This window comes from Gymnogyps californianus, chromosome 4 (assembly GCF_018139145.2).
Source record: "Gymnogyps californianus isolate 813 chromosome 4, ASM1813914v2, whole genome shotgun sequence".
NCBI lineage: Eukaryota > Metazoa > Chordata > Aves > Accipitriformes > Cathartidae > Gymnogyps > Gymnogyps californianus.
The window spans coordinates 68,303,651-68,328,304 of record NC_059474.1 but is presented as its reverse complement, the minus strand read 5'-3'; the positions used below and the strand labels follow the sequence as shown (position 1 = coordinate 68,328,304).

The window sequence follows — 24,654 nt, the reverse complement described above, 5'->3', positions numbered from 1 at the left end:
CTAGCTACCTAAATGTGTGCTTTGGTTTCCAATAAAGAATGTTTTTCTAGATAGCAGAAAGGAATGGTGCAACCTTTTCCAGAAACCTTGATCGTTTGAAAAGTCTTTATCCTAAAATGGAGTTGCAGAGCATTCCTTACATCTATAAAAACATGCAGAAGTTTGTAGATCTATCACTTAATGATAAGTCTGTAAATAGCCCCACATGTATCACTTATGGTAAGGTAATATGTGGAATAGTATATGCTAATCATTAGACACTGAATAATATAAGAACAGGAGTTTACTGTATCAAAGTAAATGTAGAATCAGCTTATTTCAACTTCTCTTTAGTTAGGCTAACAACAAATTAGGTAACTTAGAAACATTAGAAAGAAGTGAGATGAGTCAGGGTTTTCCATGAAAAACAGCTTCACTGCAGAGTAGCCAATAGAAATAATTTTAACCTTATTTAGATTAAGATAAAATGGCATTCTAATATCTCACTATCTTATCTAGATAATTTTATTAGTTCTTAAAATAATAAAAGAAGCATCTGGCAGCAGAACAGCATTCCTCTATCACAGAACGTGTGTTCTGCACAGGCTCCCATCTGCAAATGCAGATTGAAACTTACTTTTGTGAACTAACATAAGTTATGAAAGATTTTCTAATCTAATATATTCTTTTCGTCTTAGTGATCTTTAAATTAAATTTTGTCTTTATACCTGTTCTTCCTTCCATTTTTTTCTTTAGTATGCATATAACCACCCATTGCATAATTTTACTCATTGCACGATTATGGAACAGGCATCTTCTGTGACATGTCTCTATTTCATTGTTCTTTATGTATACATTTTTACTGCGTACTTAGGGGTTTATGTAAAAATCTTTTTACTTATTACCATTAAAGACTGGTCTTTTTGGAGCAGGTTCCTTGAACGCCCTTAGCTCACAGCTAGTTTCAGGGTTGCCTGAAACAATGGGGATGAAGAATGAGAACAGCTGAAGATCCCCAAATGTTCTCTACAGTCAATTGCTTTGCTGTCTTGGCCTCAGAAGAGACGAAGAACAAAAAATAATTTCTTTATAGACCTAGCATTTTAAAAATACACTCTTTGTTAAATATTTCAATAAACATTACACATTATTCTTTTGGACAATACCCAACTTGCCACAGAATATTAATTTACAAGTACATTTTTTAGTGTAGTTCATGCTCAGTTCAATACCATATCATTTTCCAATAGAAACAGTATAACTCAAAGTATTTTGAACAGTATAATTCCAAAGCTCAAGTGAAAATACTCTTGACATAATAGAAATTTCATCTGAATCACAGAGTCCCAGAATTGCAGAGCCGCTGAGATTGGAAGGGACCTTTGCAAATCATGTAGTCCACCCCTCTGCTCGGAGCAGTGTCACCTAGAGCAGGTTGCTCAGGATTATGTCCAGTTGGGTTTTGAATTTCTCCAAGGATGGAGACTCTCCAACCTCTCTGGGCAACCTGTTCCGCTGTTTGATCATCCTTAGAGTGAAAATGTTTTTTTCCTATGTTTCAATTGAATTTCTTGTATTTCAGTTTGTGCCCATTGCCTCCTGTTCTGTCACTGAGCACCACTGAGAAGAGTCTGGTTCTGTCTTCTTTACTGCCTTCCACCAGCTATTTATACACATTGATAAGATCCTGCCTGCGCCTTCTCTTCTCGAGGCCGAACAGTCCCAGCTCTCTCAGCCTTTCCTCATATGACAGATGCTCCAGTCCCTTAATCATCTTTGTAGCCCCTTGCTCGACTCACTCCAGTAGGTCCATGTCTGTCTTTACACAGCACTCCAGATGTGTCTCGTCAGTGCTGAGTAGAGGTGTAAGTTCACGCCCCTCGACCTGCTGGCAATACTCTGCTTAATGCAGCTGCAGATCCCATTGGCATCCTTTGCTGCAAGGGCACATTGCTGGCTCATAGGCAACTTGTTGTCCACCAGGAAACCCAGGTCTTTCTCTGCCAACTTGTCTCCATAAGTAGCATTTTCATGAGTAGCCTCGCAATGACATTGGCCAAATCCCTCAGTACTCATGGGTGCATTCCCATCAGGTTCTACGGAAGAAGAGCTTGAAAATTAGAGTTTCCAACTATGGAAATGGAGACCAACAACATTACCTCTCCCAGTAAATCTTTCCTGAAATGTTCATAGTTTATTGCATTTAACACAGTAGAAAAATGCTCCCCAGAAGAAGCTAAAATGCTCAGTAACTGAAGGGAATTAACAATACATGTTACTACTACTCCAATCTGCACACTAAAGGTCCAGCAACCTCACTTCTTACTAAAACTTTTCTATCATGATTCTGCAAAATTTATATACACCCAGTCCACAGTTCCTAACTAATATTCCCATTTGGGGTGCAACAGTTCCTGCAGTTGTTCCTATATTAATTGTTTGGCACTGCGGTCTATTTTGTCCTTTAAACTTCAATCCTTTTTCCCTTTTGATTCCATCACAGCTTCAGGTTTCAACTTCCCATAGTCCAAGGGCAGGAATATTTCAGTGGTTCTAATACAAATACCTTTCCAATTATTAGAATAAACTAATATAAAAGTATTCTCCCTATAATTCTCTTTGAATTATAAACTCATATGTTAAATTGCCAAAAATTTCTAGCAACATGAAGGAAACAAAAGAGAGAGACAGAGAAGGGGGGAAAGAGACATGGAGGGAGGAAAGGAGAGAGGAAGGAGGGAGGAGCAAGATACTCTTACCAGAAAAAGGATTTATTTGTGCTAAGCACATAAACAGAGTTATAGATATGCCATTACTAGGGATACAACTTAAATAAAGCAGCGACTGGGAAACAGAAATATCAGGTAATAGAAGCCAATAAATAGTTCAATGATCACTGGAAATAATGGGCCCTGAGTTTCAATGAATTTACATTTTCTGGCAGGTACTCTTTTTAACTGAATTATTCTAAAGCCGCTGCATAAGTGCATCTCTTGTTGAAGAACAGAAAACCTACACAAGATAGAAATACTGTCTATGGTTTGGATTCTTCTTTTTTTTTTTCAATGAGGTGCAACTTCTGACTGAACCAGGGTTAGTAAAATTGAGAAACCTGCCCATCAAATATATTTCAAACAAGCATGTTTCTATGAAAAGTTTTGGATTTGCTGAGTTCCTTTTTATTTCAAAAATACAAATCAAAATTATTCTCTAGATCTACATATTGAATTCAAAGTGAAACAGTTATCCAGTATTTTAACCAAAGTATCTAGGTTCATTTTTCCAAATTATCCAAGTGGCTCCTAACATAATATTTTGTATTGTTTCTTGAGGGAACAAAAATTATATCAGAAATCAAGTGGAAGAAAGCAAAATAATTAGATATTTACATCCTCTGCCATGAATAACTCTTCCGATTTTCTGAAAATGCTAGAGATTATAAACACATCAACTGACTGCTTATGAAAATGCCAATTACAGACAATATCTGGTTTTGATTTTGGTCTTTTGAATCTCAGGAATGCAATTCAGGACTCCATGAGCTGATGAACATATGTTCCTGTTTCATACCAAATCTGAGGAGATAAGTGGCTTAACAGGTAATACATTCACTAAACATTAATTTCGATCATATAAAATTAACTCCTCCAAATACAACTAAAGAACCTCTTTTATTGCCTCTCAAGTAGTTGTATAAAAGGCACTGCAGCTTTAGTTTCATTAGGCTAGTAATGCTTGCAATAAAGTATTCCTTTCTAATACCTGAAGGCTTCAGGAAAATAAATAGCTTACAAAATGTTGAGGTTCTTCTTGAAGCATGACTCCAGGTGCAAACCCCAGGTATCCTTAAAACTGAAATATAATGGGTTATTTTGTAACAAAACTAATATGTTACCCTTACTCTGAACCTTTAAAGTTATGCAAGACAAGCTAAGTAGTTTGTTGAAGACACAAAACAGAAGAGGTCAGAGGAAACACTTTCACTGCACTGAATCTGGAAGAGAGAGTCCTCAGTCAAGAACTCTTCCATAAAAGAATGCACGCACAGGATAGCAGTCCTACAATGACGGTGAAAGTGTCTCTAATAGCTGAAAATATCTTGGTCTAAAGAACTGTATTTTATCACTGTTCTTAGTAGCTGAGGTCAACTGCATTTGCAACTGCAGTTTTTGGATAATTCATGTATGATAACTTCCTTTTCCATGTTACTTTCCTGAACACAGTAAAAAAACCCTAGCAGGAACAATTAAATACAAATTTTGAATTTACCTTAGTTTAAGACAAGAATTCAACTCAGTTTTAGACATCTAAAAGATTAAAGACAGAACAAAAGTCCAATTGATAAATAAGCAACACTAATAATAACAAAGAACACAGAACTGAGGAATTCAGTAATTTCTAATAATTAATACTACTTATGTGGGTTGGCAATAATAGAAGCATTCACAATGGTAATAAGAGCTCTCTTTTTTCATATTTTGAAATAGATCTTTAACAGCATTAGTAAACTTGATTATTTCATTTAATAGTAAATATAGTTATGCATGGCAGTGTCTGAATATATGATGTAAACCTTCCAAATTAATGGAATTAGGAATTGGAAGGACAAAGGTATGTTTGAATGAGATCAGAAATATAAATTTCATTTTTTTTAACAACTCTAGTTGTTTAGACGTGAAGGTCAAATGATCCTAGGAAAGGAATAGGGTGTTAAGAACGTTTAGAGAACATGTAAGAGATTTAAGAATTGCATTCGATAAAGCACTCCATAAAGTGCTCATAATCTTTAAGTACACTCTATCTCTTCAATAGTTTTTCCAACAAGTTATCACACAGATGATTCTTGACAAAGCAAATCATTACTACTACGCATCTATGACCAAACTGTAAAGAATTTAAAATAACTTTTACTAATATATGGACTAATATATATATTATATTATATTTTATATAATATATAATAGTGGCTTATTAGCATTTATTCAACTTCAGGGCAACTTGAGATTTTGAATTAAACTTTTCTATCTGATTTGCAAACAGTAGGCTTCTTGTGATTCTCAGCCTGAACACTTATGTTCCTTCAAAGATCTTGTGTTTTGACACATCATTGAACTGAGATGACTTTCTAGAAGAAATTGCTATTTCAGTCGATCCAGATGCTGTTTTTTTCTGTTCCAGATTTATCAGAAGATTTAAAATAATGTCTACAGAAACATTCTTTTAACTATGCAAAACTCATAAAGTTGAAAACAATTTCTTACATGATTTAGTCCAAGATATTTTAATTCGGCAGGCCACTAGCATCATATTTTCTATTGTTCTTTTCAGTCTGTTTTTATTCTTTTAGGACCACGTATTTTTATATCATATTTAGGAAGACTGCCTTTTTGTATTCAAAAGAAGCCCATATATGTTTAGAAAATAATTTCTGTAGTACAGCCAGATGGAAACTTGCCATGAAATGAGGATCCTGAAATGATTCAACAAGGGACTCAAAATTTCTTGAACTCGCTAGCATGAAGGGATTTTGAAACTGTTTCCACTACAAGCTGCTCCCTCTCATACATTGGTATTTTTTCATCGTGAGAAAAGATTATTAGCTATAAGAGAACTTCCCACTTTTTCTGCACAAGTTTTTTTATACCACTACCTTGACAGAAGAACAGTATTAGGAAACATAGGAATACCAGAAAATGCTACACTTTTATTATCTTTGTAAATGCATTTTTGGTCTTGAAAGCTAAGAGGTATTACCAAGATGTGTCCTGGATGGACCACAGAAATTTTCACCCAGGAACAGTCACTGTTTACAGATCCAGCATTTTTTAAACTCTTACACATGCAATTTCACCGATTGTCTTGGAAACATATTATAATCCTGGCCAAACCTGGGGAAAATGCAAAGCAAAAGCTGTATATTTCATCATGAGATTTTTTTCCCTGCTCTGCTCACGGCTCCTTTGTCGCCTGGTTCGATCAGATACACAACCTTTCTGAGAATCCTATGTGCTATTAGCAGGCAGCTACAGTAGTGGATTCCCTAGGCTGTTGCTTAGATGAGCCCAGCGAAGTAGTTCAGCTCAATTTCAGCGAGGAAACAGTTAAAGAGCTCAGTGTTCCCCTGTGCCCGGGAGGCAGCCTTTGTGTTTAACATTGGCAGGGGCTCAGTTTGGGCTGGAGGTTTGTTTTAATTGGGGGAGGGGGCAGAAAAGAGGGGACGCTCTGACTTCTTCAGTCTGTCTCTTTCTTTTACTGATTTAGCGGAGGTGGAGATTTTCAATCCCACCCAGTCAGACGCAGGCAGGAGGATCTGGTAAGACTATCCCAGGAAAAGCCGCTCAGAGGAAATTCTCAGCAGCAGCGGCAGCAGCGGCAGCAGCCACAGCATGAGCGTGAGCGTCCGCCCCAGCCCGGCGGAGGAGGCGCGCCGGGGGTGAGTGCGCGGGATCCTGTCGGCGGAGCCGGGCGGGAGCCGCTGCCCCTTCCCGGGGAGCGCCCGGCCCAGAGCCGCGGGACACTTTCAGCACTTGATAACGCTCCAGATAATGATTAGGTGGCGATGGTGCACCTCGGTGTGCGTGTGTGTGTGTGTGCGTGTGTGAGTGTGAGAGAGAGAGGGAGGGAGGGAGGGAGGGGGTGAGAGAGAGAGAGAGAACAAGAGACAGGCACAAGGCAGCTTGGGATAACTATTATTAAATAAAGTTTAACTGTATATAGATCTTGTCAGATGCTCTATATAGGCTGCAGGGGAGGTAGTACGGATTTGCCAAGTGCATGTTGGAATTGATCTTTTGACAGTGTTATAAGCGGAGAATGTTTTCTTTTGTGTTAGAGGAAGAAATATAAGGCAGTTATCCCAACAGCAAAGAGCGCTCACTGTCTGTGCTGGAGTGGGAGACAACCAAAAGAAATTCGTCTTCTCGGCAGTATTTCTTTCAGCACTTTCGTGCCCTGCTTAAGTTTATTTGCTCCTGTTTACATCTCAGCTGCCTTTTGGGCAGATTGATCACTGTTGACGTTTTAGCTCGTCTTTAATACTGTGAACAATTTCACTTCCAATAGTATGGTCTCTTCTTGTGAATCTCGGCATGGGAATTTTTCTGGCTTGGTACTCCAGGCAAGTTAGGAGTTTTGTTCTCTGCATCTGCGGCTACTTCTGCAGTGCTGTAGGAACACAGGCACAGCACATGCATGTGGCCTCCAGAGTAACACATCCACCTCACACTCCAGGTATTCAGATTACATGTGAAGGAGAATACTACATTACATTATCACAGAAAGTTATTACGGATGCTAGTATGATACTTATATGAGGCCGTGTGCATGTTCTATTCTGTAACAATATAAATACTTCAAAAATATGCACAGAGGAATGAAGGACTGTCAGGAATCCGTAAGAAAATATCCTTAGAAATTATTATATTAAAAATTCTCTTGTTTTGCTTCTTATGGAAAAGTTTCTTCCGGGAGAGGGAAGAGATGGTAACTGGCAATTTTGTTCCTAGCTTTGCATGCTGGCTGCACGACTGCCATGCTACCACCATGTTCATATGATATATATATATCAAATTTTCACAAGAAAACGTCATTAAATAATGAGTATACTAAAATAACCACTAAAGCACAGGGCTGTGGGCTCTGTTCATAGCTGTATCACATTTACTTGGGCAAGTACGAACTTGGGAAAGTCATTTAAATCATTACTGATTCAGTTTTTCCATTTGTAAATTGGGAAACCGTAGTCATAGTAAATAATAAAAGTATTAATACTTGCCTGAAAAGAGTTACAGTCAAATATGTCTGTTGTTTCTGAGATGATTTGGAAACCTAAAGTGAAAGCACTTGCATCACGCAAACTGTTGCTAACTGCCCTGAGATACCATTGTAACCGGCATTTAATAAAGAAGGGTTTACTATTTAGTATATTAAATTTTAAAATCGAGTGCACAGGAACTCACAGTTGGTCAGATCCTCGTCTCAAATATACCAATATAAAAGACTGTAAAGGTAGATCCCTGGTCTGTGAGGGATAGCACTCTACATGCCAGACAGGAATACTCAGGTTAACTTTGCATTTGCTGCTGTGTATAGGTACACACACACTTCTACAGACCACACACAACAGAAGAGGGTAATAGTAGTAAATATTTATACTGTGGCTGCTTCCAGAAGTCCTATCAGTAAATTGTATCCCACATTCTTTCTCTGGTAAATTTCTTGCTATAAGCTCTGCATTTATAGCCCCATAGGGAATGAAATTACGATTAATTTATTTAAAAGGATCCTCCCAAATCCTTCATGTGAGTCCCTAGAAATAAGAATGTTAGAAATACTTTACTTTCTACTCTTCTTTTGGCAACACTGCAGCACTTTGTCTTGTTTTGCAGATACAAGCCATGTAAAAAAATCTTTAGCGTAAATGAAGCTGAGGCTTCAAGGAAATGGACTTGAGTGGCCTCCTTGGTTTCACTGGAAGTGTAGTATTTATACCCCCTGTGGCAGGGAGCCAGCTCTGGTCATTACACATAGGCAGTCGTACTTACTGGGACAGAATGCTATGATGCTTCCTTTGCTATCTGGAAGTGTCATGAGTTGTTGCTTAGAATACTAAACCAAGCATTTTTTATCTTTAAAAGAGCTTAAGTTTGTATAATTAGCTTTGCCGTGGCTAAGTACTGAACATGAGTTGCAATGACATCCAGGAACCAAATGATACATAAAGTTTGAAGGGCTTTTCCTGGCCAGAGGTCTACCCTGAGACTATGAAAGTCTTTCTCCTAATATTTAGGGACTTTGTATCTGGTCCAAAATTTGATTTGAAATATATGTATTTTCAGTCTTCATTTGAAATCCAGGTAATTATAAAGTCAGAGAAAAATAGTATAAAGCCCCTTTTTTGCAATATATCAAAAATACTCAGAAAATTAACAAATTTACTACCTTCACTTATTAATGCAGTGCTGTTACCTTACTTTTTCAAAGAAAAAAGAATAACTTCTTATCTTAGCTAAACTATCATTCAGCAGTCTCCAAGGCCTCTCTTTGCTGGTACACCTTTCTTGTAAGACTATATTTTAAAACAGAACTTGATCCACCATTTTTGCCTTCATATACAAATTCTGCCTCAAACTAACAGGGGTTTGTGGGATCTCATTTGTATAAGCTATCAATTACCTACAGAATTTTCTGTGTTTGCCTTTTGTCACAGTTAATGTGGATAATCTAGATTTCAGAGTAGCACAGTGATTATAAACAGGTGTTTATACATATGTGCTGTAGAGACTGTACATTCAAATACCCTTCCTAAGTGAGAAACAGGGTGTGTTAGTCTACCTGTTGTACTGATTCTGTGTTTCTTTCTTCTTTTTTGTTTTTGCTTATTGTTTCTCTCTGCAGGTGAAGAAGTGAGAAGTATCTCACTGAAATACTGAAAAAAACCCTCTCTGACTGAATTTGCTCTTTTGGGACTTCAGGATGGAGGCCTTGTGTTTAAGATTTTCCTTGCTGCTGCTGGTTCCAGGATTTGCCCTCAGTGACAGCTCTGACAGATATGCTGCCAATCGGAGTGACTTGGGAAGCTACCTTTCCACTTTCTCAGGGATTGAATCCAGCATACTCCTCACCACCAGGCAGCCCCTGGTGTCCAACCAAACTGTCAAATGCTCCCAGCAGACTAAGATTGCTGAAACTTTTAAATACATTAACACAGTGGTATCTTGTGCTATTTTCATCGTTGGAATGGTTGGGAATGCAACTCTGCTGAGGATCATTTACCAGAACAAGTGTATGAGGAATGGCCCGAATGCACTGATAGCCAGTCTGGCACTAGGAGACCTTATCTATATTGTCATTGATATTCCTATCATTGTGTACAAGGTAGGATGCAACAACAATACATTCTAATTGCAGTTTCCTTACAAGTACGCTGTCTGTTCTCTGTGGTTACTCCTTTGTCTAAGTAGTGCTCTTCTGTCAACGAATAGTCCACTTAAGAAAAAATATAACTCCTTTTTGTTCTACAACAAAACCCTTGCTCTCAGGTCTCACCTCCATAAAGAAAAAGTGTATATCTCCTTTTAAAGATGATGTAGCTCTTAGCTCTTAACCAAAGCATGGCCTTGGGCATTTCACAGGAACTCTTCATTTATTATAGCTAGTATAGCTAGCAAGAGAATTTATGAGGGAATACTTTTTATAAACTGTTCTCCTTCTTGATGGACATACAGCATTGGACTAGTTGCTATTTTTGGAATATCCTATCCTTACTTTATGTTTTTACAGAAAATACTCTCTGTGATCTGCAGGCTTCATGTTATGACTTTATGGAGAGAGATTATGTCAGTTAAGTTGAGCGTTAAGGTTTTAAATTAATATTTATTAATAGCAGATTCTCAAAATTATTCCAGAGTTAGTAAAATCGATTATATCACAGAACATTTTTGAAATATTAGATTTCATCTGGATTTGTCAAAGTATAAAAAGGATCCTCAGCAATTCTTTAATCTGGTAAAAAGCTATCCTGTTCCAGTTTTTTTATTTTCCATGTTAATTAAACAAAGCCATAAAGCAGTGCTTTTTCTGATGCAATATATGTTTACTAATGTAACTTGCATGATTCCAGGACAGGCTTGAATGAACAGAACTGAGTCCTTTTTTAATAACTGTCACCGATATTATGTTAGAAAACCTTCAAAGAATTTTGTAAGCGTCTATCTGTATCTTTGTGGATTGTATACAGGTGCAAGCTGATAGGATATTATAATTTTTCTTTCTTTTCTCAGTAAAAACTTAAGGTGTTTCTGTTAGTAAATAAAACACTAAGTAACATAATGAAAAAGCCCCATTCCTCACATTTTTGGCCCTTAAAGATTCTAGAGAGTTAACTTCTATTTATATATGTTTTAAACAAAACATTTTAATGTATAGCTTTATAATAACTAGTGTCCTGTGGTTTCGAATTGGATTTTAAAATTAAAGAAACAGTGAATTGAAAAGAGGTATTTTGTATCTATACAACTATTGATATCATAACTATTGATCTGCATTATAACGCAGGTATTGATAGGTCAAGATCATCAAAATTTGAATTCATTAATGGATTAAAAATATGTATATGTGCACACATTACATTTGTACAGAGGCATATTATCTACGGTAAAATGTAGTACCTGGTTCTGATCTTCCAGGAGTATAAATTACAGATAAGTCTTTTAACTTTATCTGGTTTTAATCTAATATGAACTTGAAACTAGGACAAAGACTGTTAATAATAATACACGTGATTTAATGGAAATTCTAGTTTCCACTTTTCAATATTCCACCTGGAAAATTAAATAATCAATTTGTTGATAAGATAGCAGATATCTGTAGAGTATTTTGGATTAACAAATTGATGAGAAAGATTAGCTCCTGCCTGATTTGAGATTCACCTGTCTTCCACAGCTGTGTGGATGCCTAACGGGACATGGGAATGGGGTTCTGCATGTTTCCATTACTCTTAGCGAACTGGACTCCTAGCCTGGACTGCATCTCCCATGATGCATTACAGTTTCCTCCCTGGTAAATTATCCTGATGTCTTTATGGATAATTGCTAAGGCAGTGTTCTTACTTCTGTTATTTCTGATAAGAAATTTTAAGGAAAAATGGCATGTGTTTTTTTCAGAGCTGAGTTTGGGAAAGAACACGTATTTTTATTACACAATTTTTTCTAACTTTTCAAGAGCTCTGCTGCTTCTTCACAAAGAGGAATGGAAATCTGGAATTAATTTTGACTTTCAGAATTGCCTTTTGATGGTCTTCTGAAAATTCTTTAGAAGTTTAGTCAAAAGCAACAAACATTATTTTTTACATTCCCTTTATTACTTTGCAATACATTTTTTCTGTTAATTTTCTGACACTTCTTTGGCATTCTATAGGTTCACTTGCCTTGTTATATCTTATATGATGAGCTGAACTGTGGTCCTGAATATCTCCGTACAAATTAAATTACCTTAGCCTATATGAAAATTTATTTCTGTACTGCAGAGAAGTATTTGATAAATAAAGGCTGTGAATGAAACTGCAGCCCCTTGACATCAATGTATGTCAATTCCCACATGTAAGAAGGCAGAATTAAAATCGCATTTACAAGCATAATTCTAGCTTTTAGTAATTTTTCGAGCACTTGAACCTCCAAAACAAATTACTTAAAAATTACATATATAACCATCTTGTTGTATAAGGTTAGCTGCATGTATTATGATACAGCAAAGCATTTATAGCATTTATAAGGGAGCTCTAGTACTTTTCATAAGAAATTCTATTATTATTTATAGTATATTTTTCATATAAACCATTCAGTAATATGTGTGTTTACATTAGGAGTTGATTTTAAAGTTTGTTAAATGGCATTCCTGTTTGTATTAGTAGGGATCCTAAAATCTGTGGCACAATTTAGCTCCTGTAGTTGAGTGACAGTATGAAGGGTGGCCACTGGAAATATCACAATTTGAAAGTGGAAGTGATAGTCTTTTAAGGAAAAAAAATGAAGTGGTTTTATTTTTGTTTTAGAGTTTAAATTTTATATTATTTTATATACTTAGTTCTGAACTTTATTTTAAAGATTCTTTTAGCTTCAGAGTCAGCCTCATGTTGAATCATGTATTAGCATCCTATATAGACAAAAGGTGTCAAATACTTAATACCTTACAGGTCAGATCTTCATTTTTAGGAGGACAAAACAGCTCTGAAATCAGAATTAGAGTAAACAAGCATTCATCTGCATATTAAAATAAGCAATAGTACAGTATTAAGATGGCCACATTGTATAGAACAAAATGTGTAATACTATGTAATTATAATATAATATCAGAAATAGGTATAATCACTTTCCTGAAACATAAGGTAGCCTTAACTATTTTGGAACTACTTTCAAAAGAGAAGTAGGTAATGTTACTGATATTCAAATCCATTTTACAAATCCTTAGAAAGAAGCAGCTATAAGATTATAGTTATTGAAAATGTAAGGTCCCAGCAGAATTGAGTCCATCATTCTGTTACGCATTCACACAATTAACAAAGATGTGATGCCGGAAAAAAAAAAAAAAAATTATGTAATTTATGTTAGCTAAAGATATGGTCACAGGTGTTTGACATTTTTATCCTTTCTTCAGAGTACAGTAGGCTCAAAAATTCCCCCTTGCTTTCTCCAATTACTGTAATTATATCGTGGATTCCGCTTAGCAATTTGTTAAATGGATTGAGATGTGAGTAATAGTCACTAGCCTCCTTTGAAGATATTCTAGATGTATTAAAGACCCATTACACTTAATTACCACTAGTATATCCACTTGTAGTATCAAATCAATATTAAAAATTATAGCAAATTGAGTTTTACAGGAAGGGTGCCAGTTATAAATCCAGCCTTAATAGACTGAACTAAGACAATTTCATTTTCAATCACCTCTTTACAGCACCTGGACCCAAATATTTTCCTCTTTACCCAAAACATACCCATCTCAGACATTCAAAATGTCAAAGCCTAAAGCCTCCAAATCAGTAAGAATGACTTCTTTGCAGTGAAAAGAAGATTGGGAAATACAACCTCTATGTTTTATGCTGCTGTAGAGGTAGAGTTAAGGCACTGAAGAAGAGACAGGTTTCATACCTCCTTTTCTAGTATCAGGCGGCATAGCACGCAGCTGAAAGCTGCTGCATCACCTGCGTTACTCATCACTGCCACGTGTATTTGTAGCAAATAAGCTAGGTTTGGATGCAATGCATGAAAACTTCTTTAGAGGACTGCTTTCCATAAAGAAACTAGACAGTTTTCTAAGGCTATACATAGGCAGCAGCAGAATATCTATAGCACCACTATTGCCTTGGCTGCACTAAAGCTCTGGAAAGCCCTTATGGTGGCTGCTGCTGCTGCTGCTGCTGCTGTCACTGGCTAAAGTTTAGCAGAGCAACAGCAAGAAAAGGTGCTCTCCACAGAAAAAGCCGGCCATAGCTCTTTCCTGAGCTCATGGAGCTAGAAACACTCTAGGCCAAGGCTCTCACCTTTGGAATGGCAAAATTCAGTTTTAACTATGTTATTGGGAAGTCCTGAGCTGTCTCTGCTTCCATTTTTATGCCATTTAGAGAAAAATGTTTAAATGAGTTCTATTTATTGAAAACTGACCTACATAGGATTGACATAAATTATATTGCCTCATATCTCAATATGCTTAACTCCTTAAACCATTACTTTATAAAGAAGTAGATGAAGCAAATTAGCCAGCTTTTAACCTGTTTCTTTAAATGTGAATAACAAATATTTTCCTAATCATTTTACTGGTATAAAGTGAAAGACATCTACCCAGATAACAAACAACAGTGTCCACTGCTCAAAAAGCTCAAGATGATGTTTTCTTTAATAAACTAAGCTTTTTTGTTAGTAAATTGGTATTCATGTTTACCTTACTTGCAACAGCATCTAAATCTGAGTAGTCCACCTAGAACATTATGAGTCTAAATATAAAAGGTAGCTGGCAATAAGCAAACACCTTCAGCCATTTTGTCTTCCATAAAGGAAGACTTAGCTGAGGCATTTCTAGGCATGGACATTTTTCAACATCAGACCAAATGCAGAAGTGTTACCAATCCCTTCTTAATCACAAATTATTTGGCATATCTGATTACCTTTACTGACAGAATTAATATTATACATAAGCAGGGATGATAATTAAATACATTGGGACTGATCCTGTAGGCTAATAGAGCAAGAGATATCCACAGTAGTTATAGTTTTGTGCCAAAGGAGTATAAGGCCAAGCCCACAGCACACATAAAGTTAAGTGTACTTAGAAAAGAAACCCCCCTTTAAAAGCAAAATTTGTCATATGTGCAGCGTATATTCCTCAATGAAGTACCAACACCAGTGGGAAATTCTGAGGCCACCAGCTTAACAACTGCTTTCTGGCTTTCACTGAATTCTTATCAGTGATTCCAAGAAGCAATGCGTTGGCAGCCCAGTGTGATGCAGAAATCCATATAACCTGCTCAGAACATGATGTATTATTCGGGTGTATGTCTCCATGTAGTGATCATACATAAAAGAAATTCAGAGGTAGCACAGGAATTGATCGCTGAGTCCTGAAGGCAGAAGTTACCCAAAATGGAACAGGGAAGGGAAGTCCATCAGGAATCTGTTCTCTCCATTTACAGACTACAGCTTCCTAGCAGAAAGTGTTTAATGTGCATACCAAGGTAGGAGTTAAGGAAGAGATTTTATATGCTAGGTCTTAGTTCAAGATCCACTCTGCCTTTAACTAATGGCTGTACTTTGGGGCGGGGTGGGATACATGTTCCCTTCAATGCACAGGCAGCTCCTCCCTCATCTTCAATTTCACATCTCATGCCTGCCTTGCTGCTCTGTGGATTTGTTATACTGTACAGTACCTAGAGACTCTAGGTTTAACAGAATATTTTAGTATGTTTGCTCTCTTTATTTTTCAATCAGCTGAACTCTACAGATAACAAGGAATTGTTTTGATTGTGCATATCCAGAGTTTACCAGTTCTGCAGTAATTTCTTAGCAATCCTGTCACTCTCTTTAGCAACACACAAAAGACAACACAGCTGGAAGAATAACAAAAGCAATATTTTGCCCAGGGATTGAAAAAATTCTTTTCAACAAATCACCATGCACATAAGCACACCTTGCAGCTCATATCCCTGAAGAAGAGCAGCACAGCTTGAGAAACAGTTTACCTAAAAGGATGGGAAGTTAGCCAACACCATGGAACAACAAAAAAGAAACTAATCCTACTTTGTAAACAGCAAAAATACCACAAGGGAGATGTCTAGAGTTGTTAGGATTGCTTTTTACTGCTAAGTAGATTTTTGTAATAAATATAAACATTTTAACAAGAACATAAAACTTAGGATTTTTTTTTTTACCAGTTAGTTGAGACAGAACATTCTGCTTCAAAAGCAGGGCATTTGTTTTCTTACCTTTCAGGATCTCTTAAAATATAATCTATTTTCTCTTGTGTAAAAACCATACATTCCCTTACATAGCTGCCTAAGCAGGAGAAAAAGACTGTAGGCATTCACGAAATGGCATGAGACCCTCTGCTACCTCCACCTTTACTCAGCTGGGTAAAGATGAGCAAAATAGCAGAAAAAGCTGTGGTAGGGCAATTCAGAGGAAAAAATGTCTTTGATGGTTCTCATGCATCCCCACATAACTTTTCTTCCTGCCAGAAAAAAACACAGTCGGTCTTTTATCAACCCAAAGTGGAAAAAAGATGGTTCTTGGTTGTAGCAAAATTAGGAATATATTTCCTGCAAAGAACAGTTGAAGAGATGCAGTGTGCCTTCTCTGCCATGGCAGTATCGTGAATCTAAGTATAAGGAAAAAACCAAGTGATACCAAAGTTAGCAGAAGCCTGAACTATCATGTCACCATGATATACTCAATATTGGTCTTGTGCCCTGCATTATAAAGGTTAGCCTTGTTCTTTGTTTTCCACTTTTCCTCTACTGACTGTCCTTCCCAAAGTTGAGGCTTTTCACTGCAGCAATGGGAAGGGAAGGAATACCTAGAGACAGGCTGTGTTCTCTCTCCTTCACCCTTACAGCTCTCCCTCTTTCCAGCAAAGTGGTGGAGCACAGCTGAGTTAACATAAGTGAGATGAGCAACAATCTGTGGGTCCCAAGCAAGAAATGGATGAGGATTGTCCTGCAGTGCAATTCTCTCATGGATATATGAGTTGTAGGGAGAAAGGCTTGAGAGCATGCAGTGAATTCTTGTCCTATGAAGTTTCACGGGGACAGAAGGGTCCTGGTTGAGTCACTGAATCAAAATACCACAATCAAAATACCACAAGCAGGGGACTCAATCCACCCTTCTTCCTAACTAACAAGTCTTACAGATCAGAGACAGGAGGAACACTTCAGTCAGAATCATCATTTTTTGTCACTTAATGCAGGCTGTTCAGTGGTATAGACCTTGGACACTTCTGTGTTCAGTCAGATTTCACCTGGATTCCAACCAAAACACCAGATACCATATTTGGCCCATGCCTTGAAGCAGACAAGGGCATACATAACTGTAGAACACAATTTAAGACAGAGCTTTACGAAGACAGCTCAATGTCTCCTAGAGGAAACTAGCCCTAAAAAACAAAGGAAAAAAACCCTGAATGTGCTGATCTGACAAAAACAGAGGAATTTCTCTTGTCTTTTATTCTGGGCTATGTTGCAAGGAAAGGAAATCACCCTGGAATACCCTGGTTTTATAACTCCTACTCCACAGTTAGGAGATGCTGGTCACTTATACAACTAGACATTACCTGTACAAACAGAAATCTACTGGTTTGGTCCCTTTCTCCATTACTGCACAAGTGTAACAGAAGTCATGGAATAAAGAAGGTATTTCTATTTGTCCTGCTGAAGACAGAGCAGAAACTCTGACTGCCAGAATTGTGCCAGAGTTGTTCCATCAGTATCATTGAACACTTAAATGTCATGAAACTCAGGAGAGTGTCCTGCATGGGGGCAGCATGAGGGGCAAGCACTATCTGTATGAAACACAGTTCAGTTTCTGGGAAACAGATCTTGTGTGTCAGCACAACAATGGTCCCAAGTGGATATAAGAAGAAGAAAGCTCTAGAGCATTAGGGTGAGATCAGAGCAGGAAAGGGCAAGTATGAAACCTTTGCTTTCATCCTCAATGCCATGTGGCAGAGAGAGAGGACCTCCTGACAAGTAGCTGTTGAACCAAAGAAGTTTTTATAGAGCAGCTCAGAGCTGGTTCATATCCAGCACCTAACCCAGTCCATCTATTTTGGGCTGAGCTCCAGGGTCATCATCTGCCTGTAAACACACAGTATCAGCCTAGTATTAGATAAACACTGTGGATGTGCATGAGCATGTACTGGTGGATATTCATGTTGTTGGATTATAACATTCTCTCTTTTAGACTATATATAAATTGCTTGGGATGCACAGTGGGATTTTATGTTTTGTACATCAGCTAGCATACTAATGGGAGTTAGAAAATAGCAACAGCAGTAGAATAAAATCAACTGACTGACATTTAAAAATCATTGCAAAGGAATGTTCTCAGCGCTGCTGTCTTGTTTGTTTCAAGCTCCAGTGTCAGGGCAGAGAGGCCATATAAAGCAGCAGAGAAGGGTGGATGCTCAAGGAAGCTGTGGCTGTCTAGTCACTTTGCTGAGGTTTTTTAAGAAAGACTGACAGTAGAAACTTGAAATCTTGGTTTCTGATTTCAATGTAAAAATATGCTGTTGACTACACTCTCTTCTTGCTCAGGAATTGCACCACAGTTGAACTGTGTGAAATACTCCTAAGTTGCAAACTGCACAAGGGGAAAAGCGTGTTTCCTTTGCCGTATGTCTTATTTCGAAACCTTGGAGATTTTGTGAGTGGGTTTGCAAAAGCAGAATCCATTTGACCAACTCATGGAGAACTGGGATACAAGTTGAGATAATCAGCCTAATTCCTCCTATCCTTGTGCCTTGAGAGAAAATGTAATCTGTTAAAATTTTATATTCATTTTGTTTGGATATTAAAACATGGAAAAGCACTGGAAGAGCACAGCCAGTAGTCCTAGTTCTTATATTGTACCTAAGTAAATCAGGAGTAATTCAATTACATTCTTGGGCCCATTTTTTTATACAAAATAAATGTGTTATTTCCCTCTGAATTTTCTGTACCCTACTAGGGCAGAACAGAGGGCAATGGATTTGTTTTGATGTAAAATTAGTAAAACCAAAACCAGGACCAGATTTGCCAACTAAAAATATCTACAGAAGAAAAAACTGGCACCTGATCCAAGGGGAAGTAATGAATGCATAGCTGATGTGGAATAATAATGGAGTATACCCATGGAAATGATTGCAAAGTTAATCCTAAAAATCAAATAACTTAATTCTGATCCCAGTGATTTTGATTAAAATCAACTTGAAAAGAATGTCTAATAATTTGGCATTGATGTTACTTCAATTAGTGGAAAAGTATAAGAAACAAAAGGAATAAAATACTTTTAACCTTAAAAAAAGGAGAGCTTCCTGGTGTGCGGGGAAGATGTGTACACACTGGAACCATGATAAAGCTTCCCTGTGAGGAGTAATGAGGCAGTGAACCTTTTTCAAGTACAACACTTGAAGCTAATATTTGCCTTGTAGTAACAGAGTTTCACAGTCACTACAAAGTGCTTGTTCATTTCTATTGCTGGGTATATGCTACCGCCACAGTCAGTGCACAGAAATGAATAGGTGGTTATCTTTCAGTTGCCTTTTAAAGTGTGATCAGTAATGAAAAATCAGTTTTGGGGCTCTGGTTGGCACAGTGGATTGACAAAAGTCTGCTAGGGCCTGTTTTCCCTGGCAGTGCCATTTGTAATTTAGCCTTCACCCAGTGGTGCCTGAAAACTATTCTGATTTTACCCAAACCCAGACAAGAGTCTGGAGCTGAAATTCCACATGACTACAACTGGTTGGAAAATTACCATGGGTTCAGATTTCCCCTTCTTTTTCCAACTTCTTTTCTGCAGCCCCAACATAAACTAAAGCCTCATGCAAGAGTTCTAGGCAAAAGGCAAAAATATGCCCTGCAAACATTTGTTACAATATTGCGAATCTATCTAGAAAATAATTCTGCTGGAGCTTTCAATGTATTTCATTCAGTCTATAAATACAGATAAAATCAGAGGAACTAATCAACAGCTTGCAGGTGTAATCTCATTACCTCTGTTACTGAAGGTACTGACAACACCGATCACCGATCCTAGTGATCCATTCCCTAGCCTTCTGGCACAACGGGGATTTTCTTTCATCAAATATGATTGTCCTAAACTGGAATACCATTGCAAAGGTGCTCGCATTTTCTCTGCTGTGGTCTTGGTGGTAAATAAGATACTGAGCTCTCCTTGAAGAAGGCAAGATTTCTCAATATGCTAGAAAACACACAGCAACCGATAGTAATAGAACAAGAGCAAATGGAACCACATTTATATGATATTCTAACACCCTCAAGAAACAGGGAGTAGACAAACTTGGATTGATCCTATAGCTTATGTTGAGAAATCTCATTTTAATATTCAGCTGAAGAGAAAAAACAATTCAGTAAAAAATATAATGCCTAACAGATAATGCCTTTCCTATTTAACAAGCAGTCATAAACATAAGTTTGCTTCATAGTATTAACACCTAGTTGGCTGAAAGCTATGAGTTGCTAAAATCTGTCCTGAAATACAAGTAACCAAATGACAATATCAATATGGTCTTAGGGAGACATAGGCAACAGGTAGTACATAGCTCCTTCCAGCATTTTTGAGGTATTATTTGGGGAAAAAAAAGCACAAGTAATTTAGCATTGTGATGAATAGCTGTAAAAAAGAAGAGATGTGAAAAAGCCAGATCAGGATGGAATATAAAGAGAAGATGAATTTCTACAAATCTGGCATTCAGTGATAAACATCCTGTACTCTACAGCAAAGTGCTCTGAAAAACTCATGCTGTGAAAAAAACAGAAAGGTAACTCCTACCTTAACTGAGATAAAGACAGATGTGAATTTTAACTCCCCATAGTTAACATTTATATTGTTAAAGGTAGTGATTATTAGTATGTTTCAATTTAACAGTAATTTAAATAGAAATAAAATGTTTGCTTTGAATACTACAGTTCTGAGCTACAACCAAAATTTGTTTTTCTAATTCTGCAGACAAAATCCACCCACTCTTACAAGATGAGTGTGTTCCAGAGCCTAAGCTTCTACTGAAAAAAATTTCTAGTCCTTGTGGTTGCAAAGATAACTCTCAAAACCTGAACTAGCTGTAAGCAAAGAAGTCTGTCCAAGCATGAAGATGGCCTGGCAGAACAGGTCTGCAAGAAAGTGAACACTGAAAACAACAATTCAAATTTCTACTGATTTAATCATATTCCAACCAGTATAATCTTTGTTTAGCTTTAACTGTAAAAATATTAAAAATATATGACTCATAGGTTGTGTTTATCATTGAAAGAACACAACTAATTTTTGCATGCAGAATGCAATGGCGTCAGTCCTTGCACATTTGTGCAGATGAAAGTATGGTTCCTTGTTCTTTCTTTTCCATTTTGCGCTCTTGACCAGGGACAGCTAGACTGTGGCACATCACACATACTGTATTTATTGGAAATGCTTGTTGTGCCACCAGTTTATCTCCATCTCATGCACTTGAAAATAAAACTGTTGTGAAGTTCAAATCTATTTTAGTTCCATAAAACAGTCCCAGGTCTGGATCTGAGTATCTTCAAAAATTCAGCAAAATTAGGTTTTAGAAGCTTTCAGAAGCTTGGGTTTGGCTTATAATTGTTAATCCATAGTGTATCATTTGATACCTTCCTCTGAAGCAAATAAAAACATATCCAAATTTAGATGGTACCATCAAAATATTCTGTGCTCTAGCCTTTGTTCAGTAAGGCTTAATATAAATCCAATGACTGCACAGTAGTAATAATTAGTTAATTATCCAGTAAGACAATTATTATTACTGCCTTTAAAAATGTGTCCCCTGTTTATATAGGGGATACAACATCCACTAGGGTGTTGACAAAGTTACATATCTGGCTCAAGCACTTGATATTTTCATTTCAAATCTAATGCTTTCTATTACACCACCACTTTAACAGAAGTTGATAAGAGCATAAGAACTGTGGGGCTATATCACACAAAGAACTCATCTTACCTCTTATTCAGTATCCTACCACTGACAAAGGCTCAGTAGCAGAGACTTAGGGAAGAACATAAAAAAAAAAAAATGGTAGTGCAAGAGTGACTCTTCCCCTTCTGGTGAGAAGGTTTAGTGACTTCGTTTTTCAAAAGAACTATTCATGGTGACTGTAAGATCCCTTTCTTGAGTGGAATCAGCTAAGTTAGAGCTCAGTACTTCGTATGGACTTAATAATTTTTCACTTATTACATTTACTTACATTGAATGTAATCTGCCATTTTACTGCCAGGCACCCAGTAAAGGGAGATCTTCTGTGACTCTGCAGTCAGTTGTAGATTTGACTATTCTGAATAATTTTGTATCCTGTATTTTGTATGTATACTTGTTCAAACCTTTAACAGTTACAGCTAGAAAGATTACTGTTTACATGCTAATTATTCACAACTATTCACATGAACCAATATATTCATATTTGTTATGTAAATGCCTCCTTGGAAATACTAATATAAACCTCAGCCACTCAGTCACGTCTTTCCAAATGGATGCTTTTCTGTTGCCTTGTAGTACCGCCCACATGCATGTATGATGCTAGTCCTTTAAAACATAATATGGAACAAATTATGTATGTACAATATTTTCTCCACACACTTAAGAATCTGGCAGTGAATATTGTCATGAGTTACACAGTGGTACATTTACAATGACAAGAATCTGCTTGCGTGCAGCATGAGAATTTGGCTCTGAGGTATTTCATTATGAACTGTGAGTTATGCTTTGACTGCTTGGTTCTGGGACATGGTAATTGCAACCATTTATGACAGGCTTGAGTTAGATTTTCATTATTCTGCACTGGTGGCTGAAGCACAATAATAAAAAATCTTTTAACAGTGCAAGTTACTATTACAACAGCACAAGGTCAACACCTAGAGTTTAAACTTTCACCCTCTGTGCTTCTATAGTAGCAGTTACTTCCCAGATTCACTCAGTACTAAGGATATGCTGGAGCTATGGAGAATTCAAGGTTACAATGGCTGTGTCTAAGACAAGAAATAATTACAATTGTTACATACTTGCTAAGTTACTGTTTAAATATCCTGATTATTTTATATCTTCTCTTTAGCTCCTTGCTCAGAAGTGGCCTTTTGGAGATTCTGAATTTGGACAGTTTCTTTGCAAATTCCTTCCCTTTATACAGAAGGCATCGGTGGGAATCACAGTCCTTAATCTCTGTGCCCTTAGTGTGGACAGGTACAGTATGGTTTACTCTTTCGACTGACACTGTTCTTGCCCTTGCAGTTTTCCTAAAACTGGGAGCACTCAGTATGGTCTTCTTAGCAGGCAGACTACAGCATAGACATAACTTACATTCTGGTTTTTTGATATTCTGGCTGTAACAAAAAGCACCACATCTGTGGCTCAAAGTACAATATGAAGCCATTGGAGTACTTAACTTTACAGTTTTTTTAATGGTATTTAAAAGCTCTAGTAAAGCATTACTTCCATTTCCTTTACCACACAAAAATTTATTGGGATTTGACTCAGTATTCAGACTTCTTTCTTTCATATGACCTCATGTTTGTTTTGTATTTGAACAGGATCATAATCTTTAGTCTTAAAAATAATGTTTTCAACTCACTGCCTATGGACCGTAATCACAGTGTTTATTTTGATGACTTCTATAACTAAATGAGTTTTATTGAAAAACATGTTGGAAACTTGCTTTGATAGTTTGTCATTGATAGTTTGAAAATTAATGTCTCTGCTAAAAGTGCTCAGGAAGGTACATAAACTTTTTGATAGAACAACAGCTAAGATGCTTTTGAACATTATTCTTTTATGCTTTTTTCCTTCATACACATAAGGCAATAGCAGATGAAGACTTCACTTCTGTAAAAGCTATTTTTATTGGTCTTGAGTTTACTTGATCATGTTCTAGTCCAAAATATCAGTAATTCTAACACAGAAAATATTAAGAAATAAAATACATTACGTGTATTAGTGCAGCGATGCAAAGGTAAAATAAACTTTAAAATTAATCCTGGTTTGGTGTTACATAAAAAGTTGATGTACAAGATTTGAAACGAATGAGTATCTTAGTAGTATCCATACCTGAAATACAGTTCCTTATTGCATCAGTAACTCATTAGCTGAAGCCAGAAACAAAAAAAAAGGTAACACAGGCAAGTGTTCTATTTCCATTTTTGAGTCTGAGAACTATAAAAAGAATTCTGTTTCTCAAACAATATCTGCCCAGAATAAAACACAATCCCATGGACTGCTCTAAGGAATAAATCATAGATCAAGCACATATGAAACTGAGAATTTCTTAGATAAGTTCTGACCAATGCAGTTTCACTAGATTTAGTCCTACTGTTACATACATTTTCATAAATTGGAAGTAACTAACTCAGCTGAAGCTACCTCTTTATATATGCTTATATATATTTTTACAAGCACTGATTTGCTAATCCTCACAACAACTAAATGCTGTTTCCATTTGAGTATAAAGTCTTGTATGGGATCAGACTCAGACTATTTTATTTCCTCCCCCAGTTTACAGGCTTTGTCAAGGACATATTCTTTATCATCTGGTGCTACTCTGGTAAATGGTTGCGGAGAATGTGTATTGGAAAACAGACGCATACAGCCAGATTCTGATATTGGCTAACATTAAGTGAATTTAGGCTAAATCACCATGAAATCAGGATCTGAGAGCACCTTCAACAAGTTAGGTCAGGCACTGGAAGTCGCATAGTCACATTAATACAAAATTCCACATCAGCTAATGTTTGCTTTTTAGTATGGAAAATAAGTAAATATGGAATTGTGTGCTGTCACAGCTGGACTGTTCCTGGTCTACAGGCGAGTTATTTTTTTCTTTAAAACGCTCCTGAAATCTATCTCATTTATAGTTATTTTGGGTGTCTATATATGGAATTGCATTCTACGAGGTAGAAAAAGATAGTCAATTGG

General features: G+C 36.8%; 1 protein-coding gene across 1 annotated transcript in view; it reads left to right on the top strand.

Annotated features, from left to right (window-relative positions):
* Positions 1–6,378: 6,378 nt before the first annotated feature.
* Positions 6,379–24,654, top strand: part of EDNRA (endothelin receptor type A) — a 34,612-nt gene continuing 16,336 nt past the window's right edge. The window contains exons 1-3 of the mRNA XM_050896126.1: positions 6,379–6,412; positions 9,376–9,855; positions 22,802–22,929. Coding sequence (XP_050752083.1) covers positions 9,454–9,855; positions 22,802–22,929 — 530 coding nt within the window. The 5' untranslated portion in view covers positions 6,379–6,412; positions 9,376–9,453. The remainder of the gene's footprint in view (positions 6,413–9,375; positions 9,856–22,801; positions 22,930–24,654) is intronic.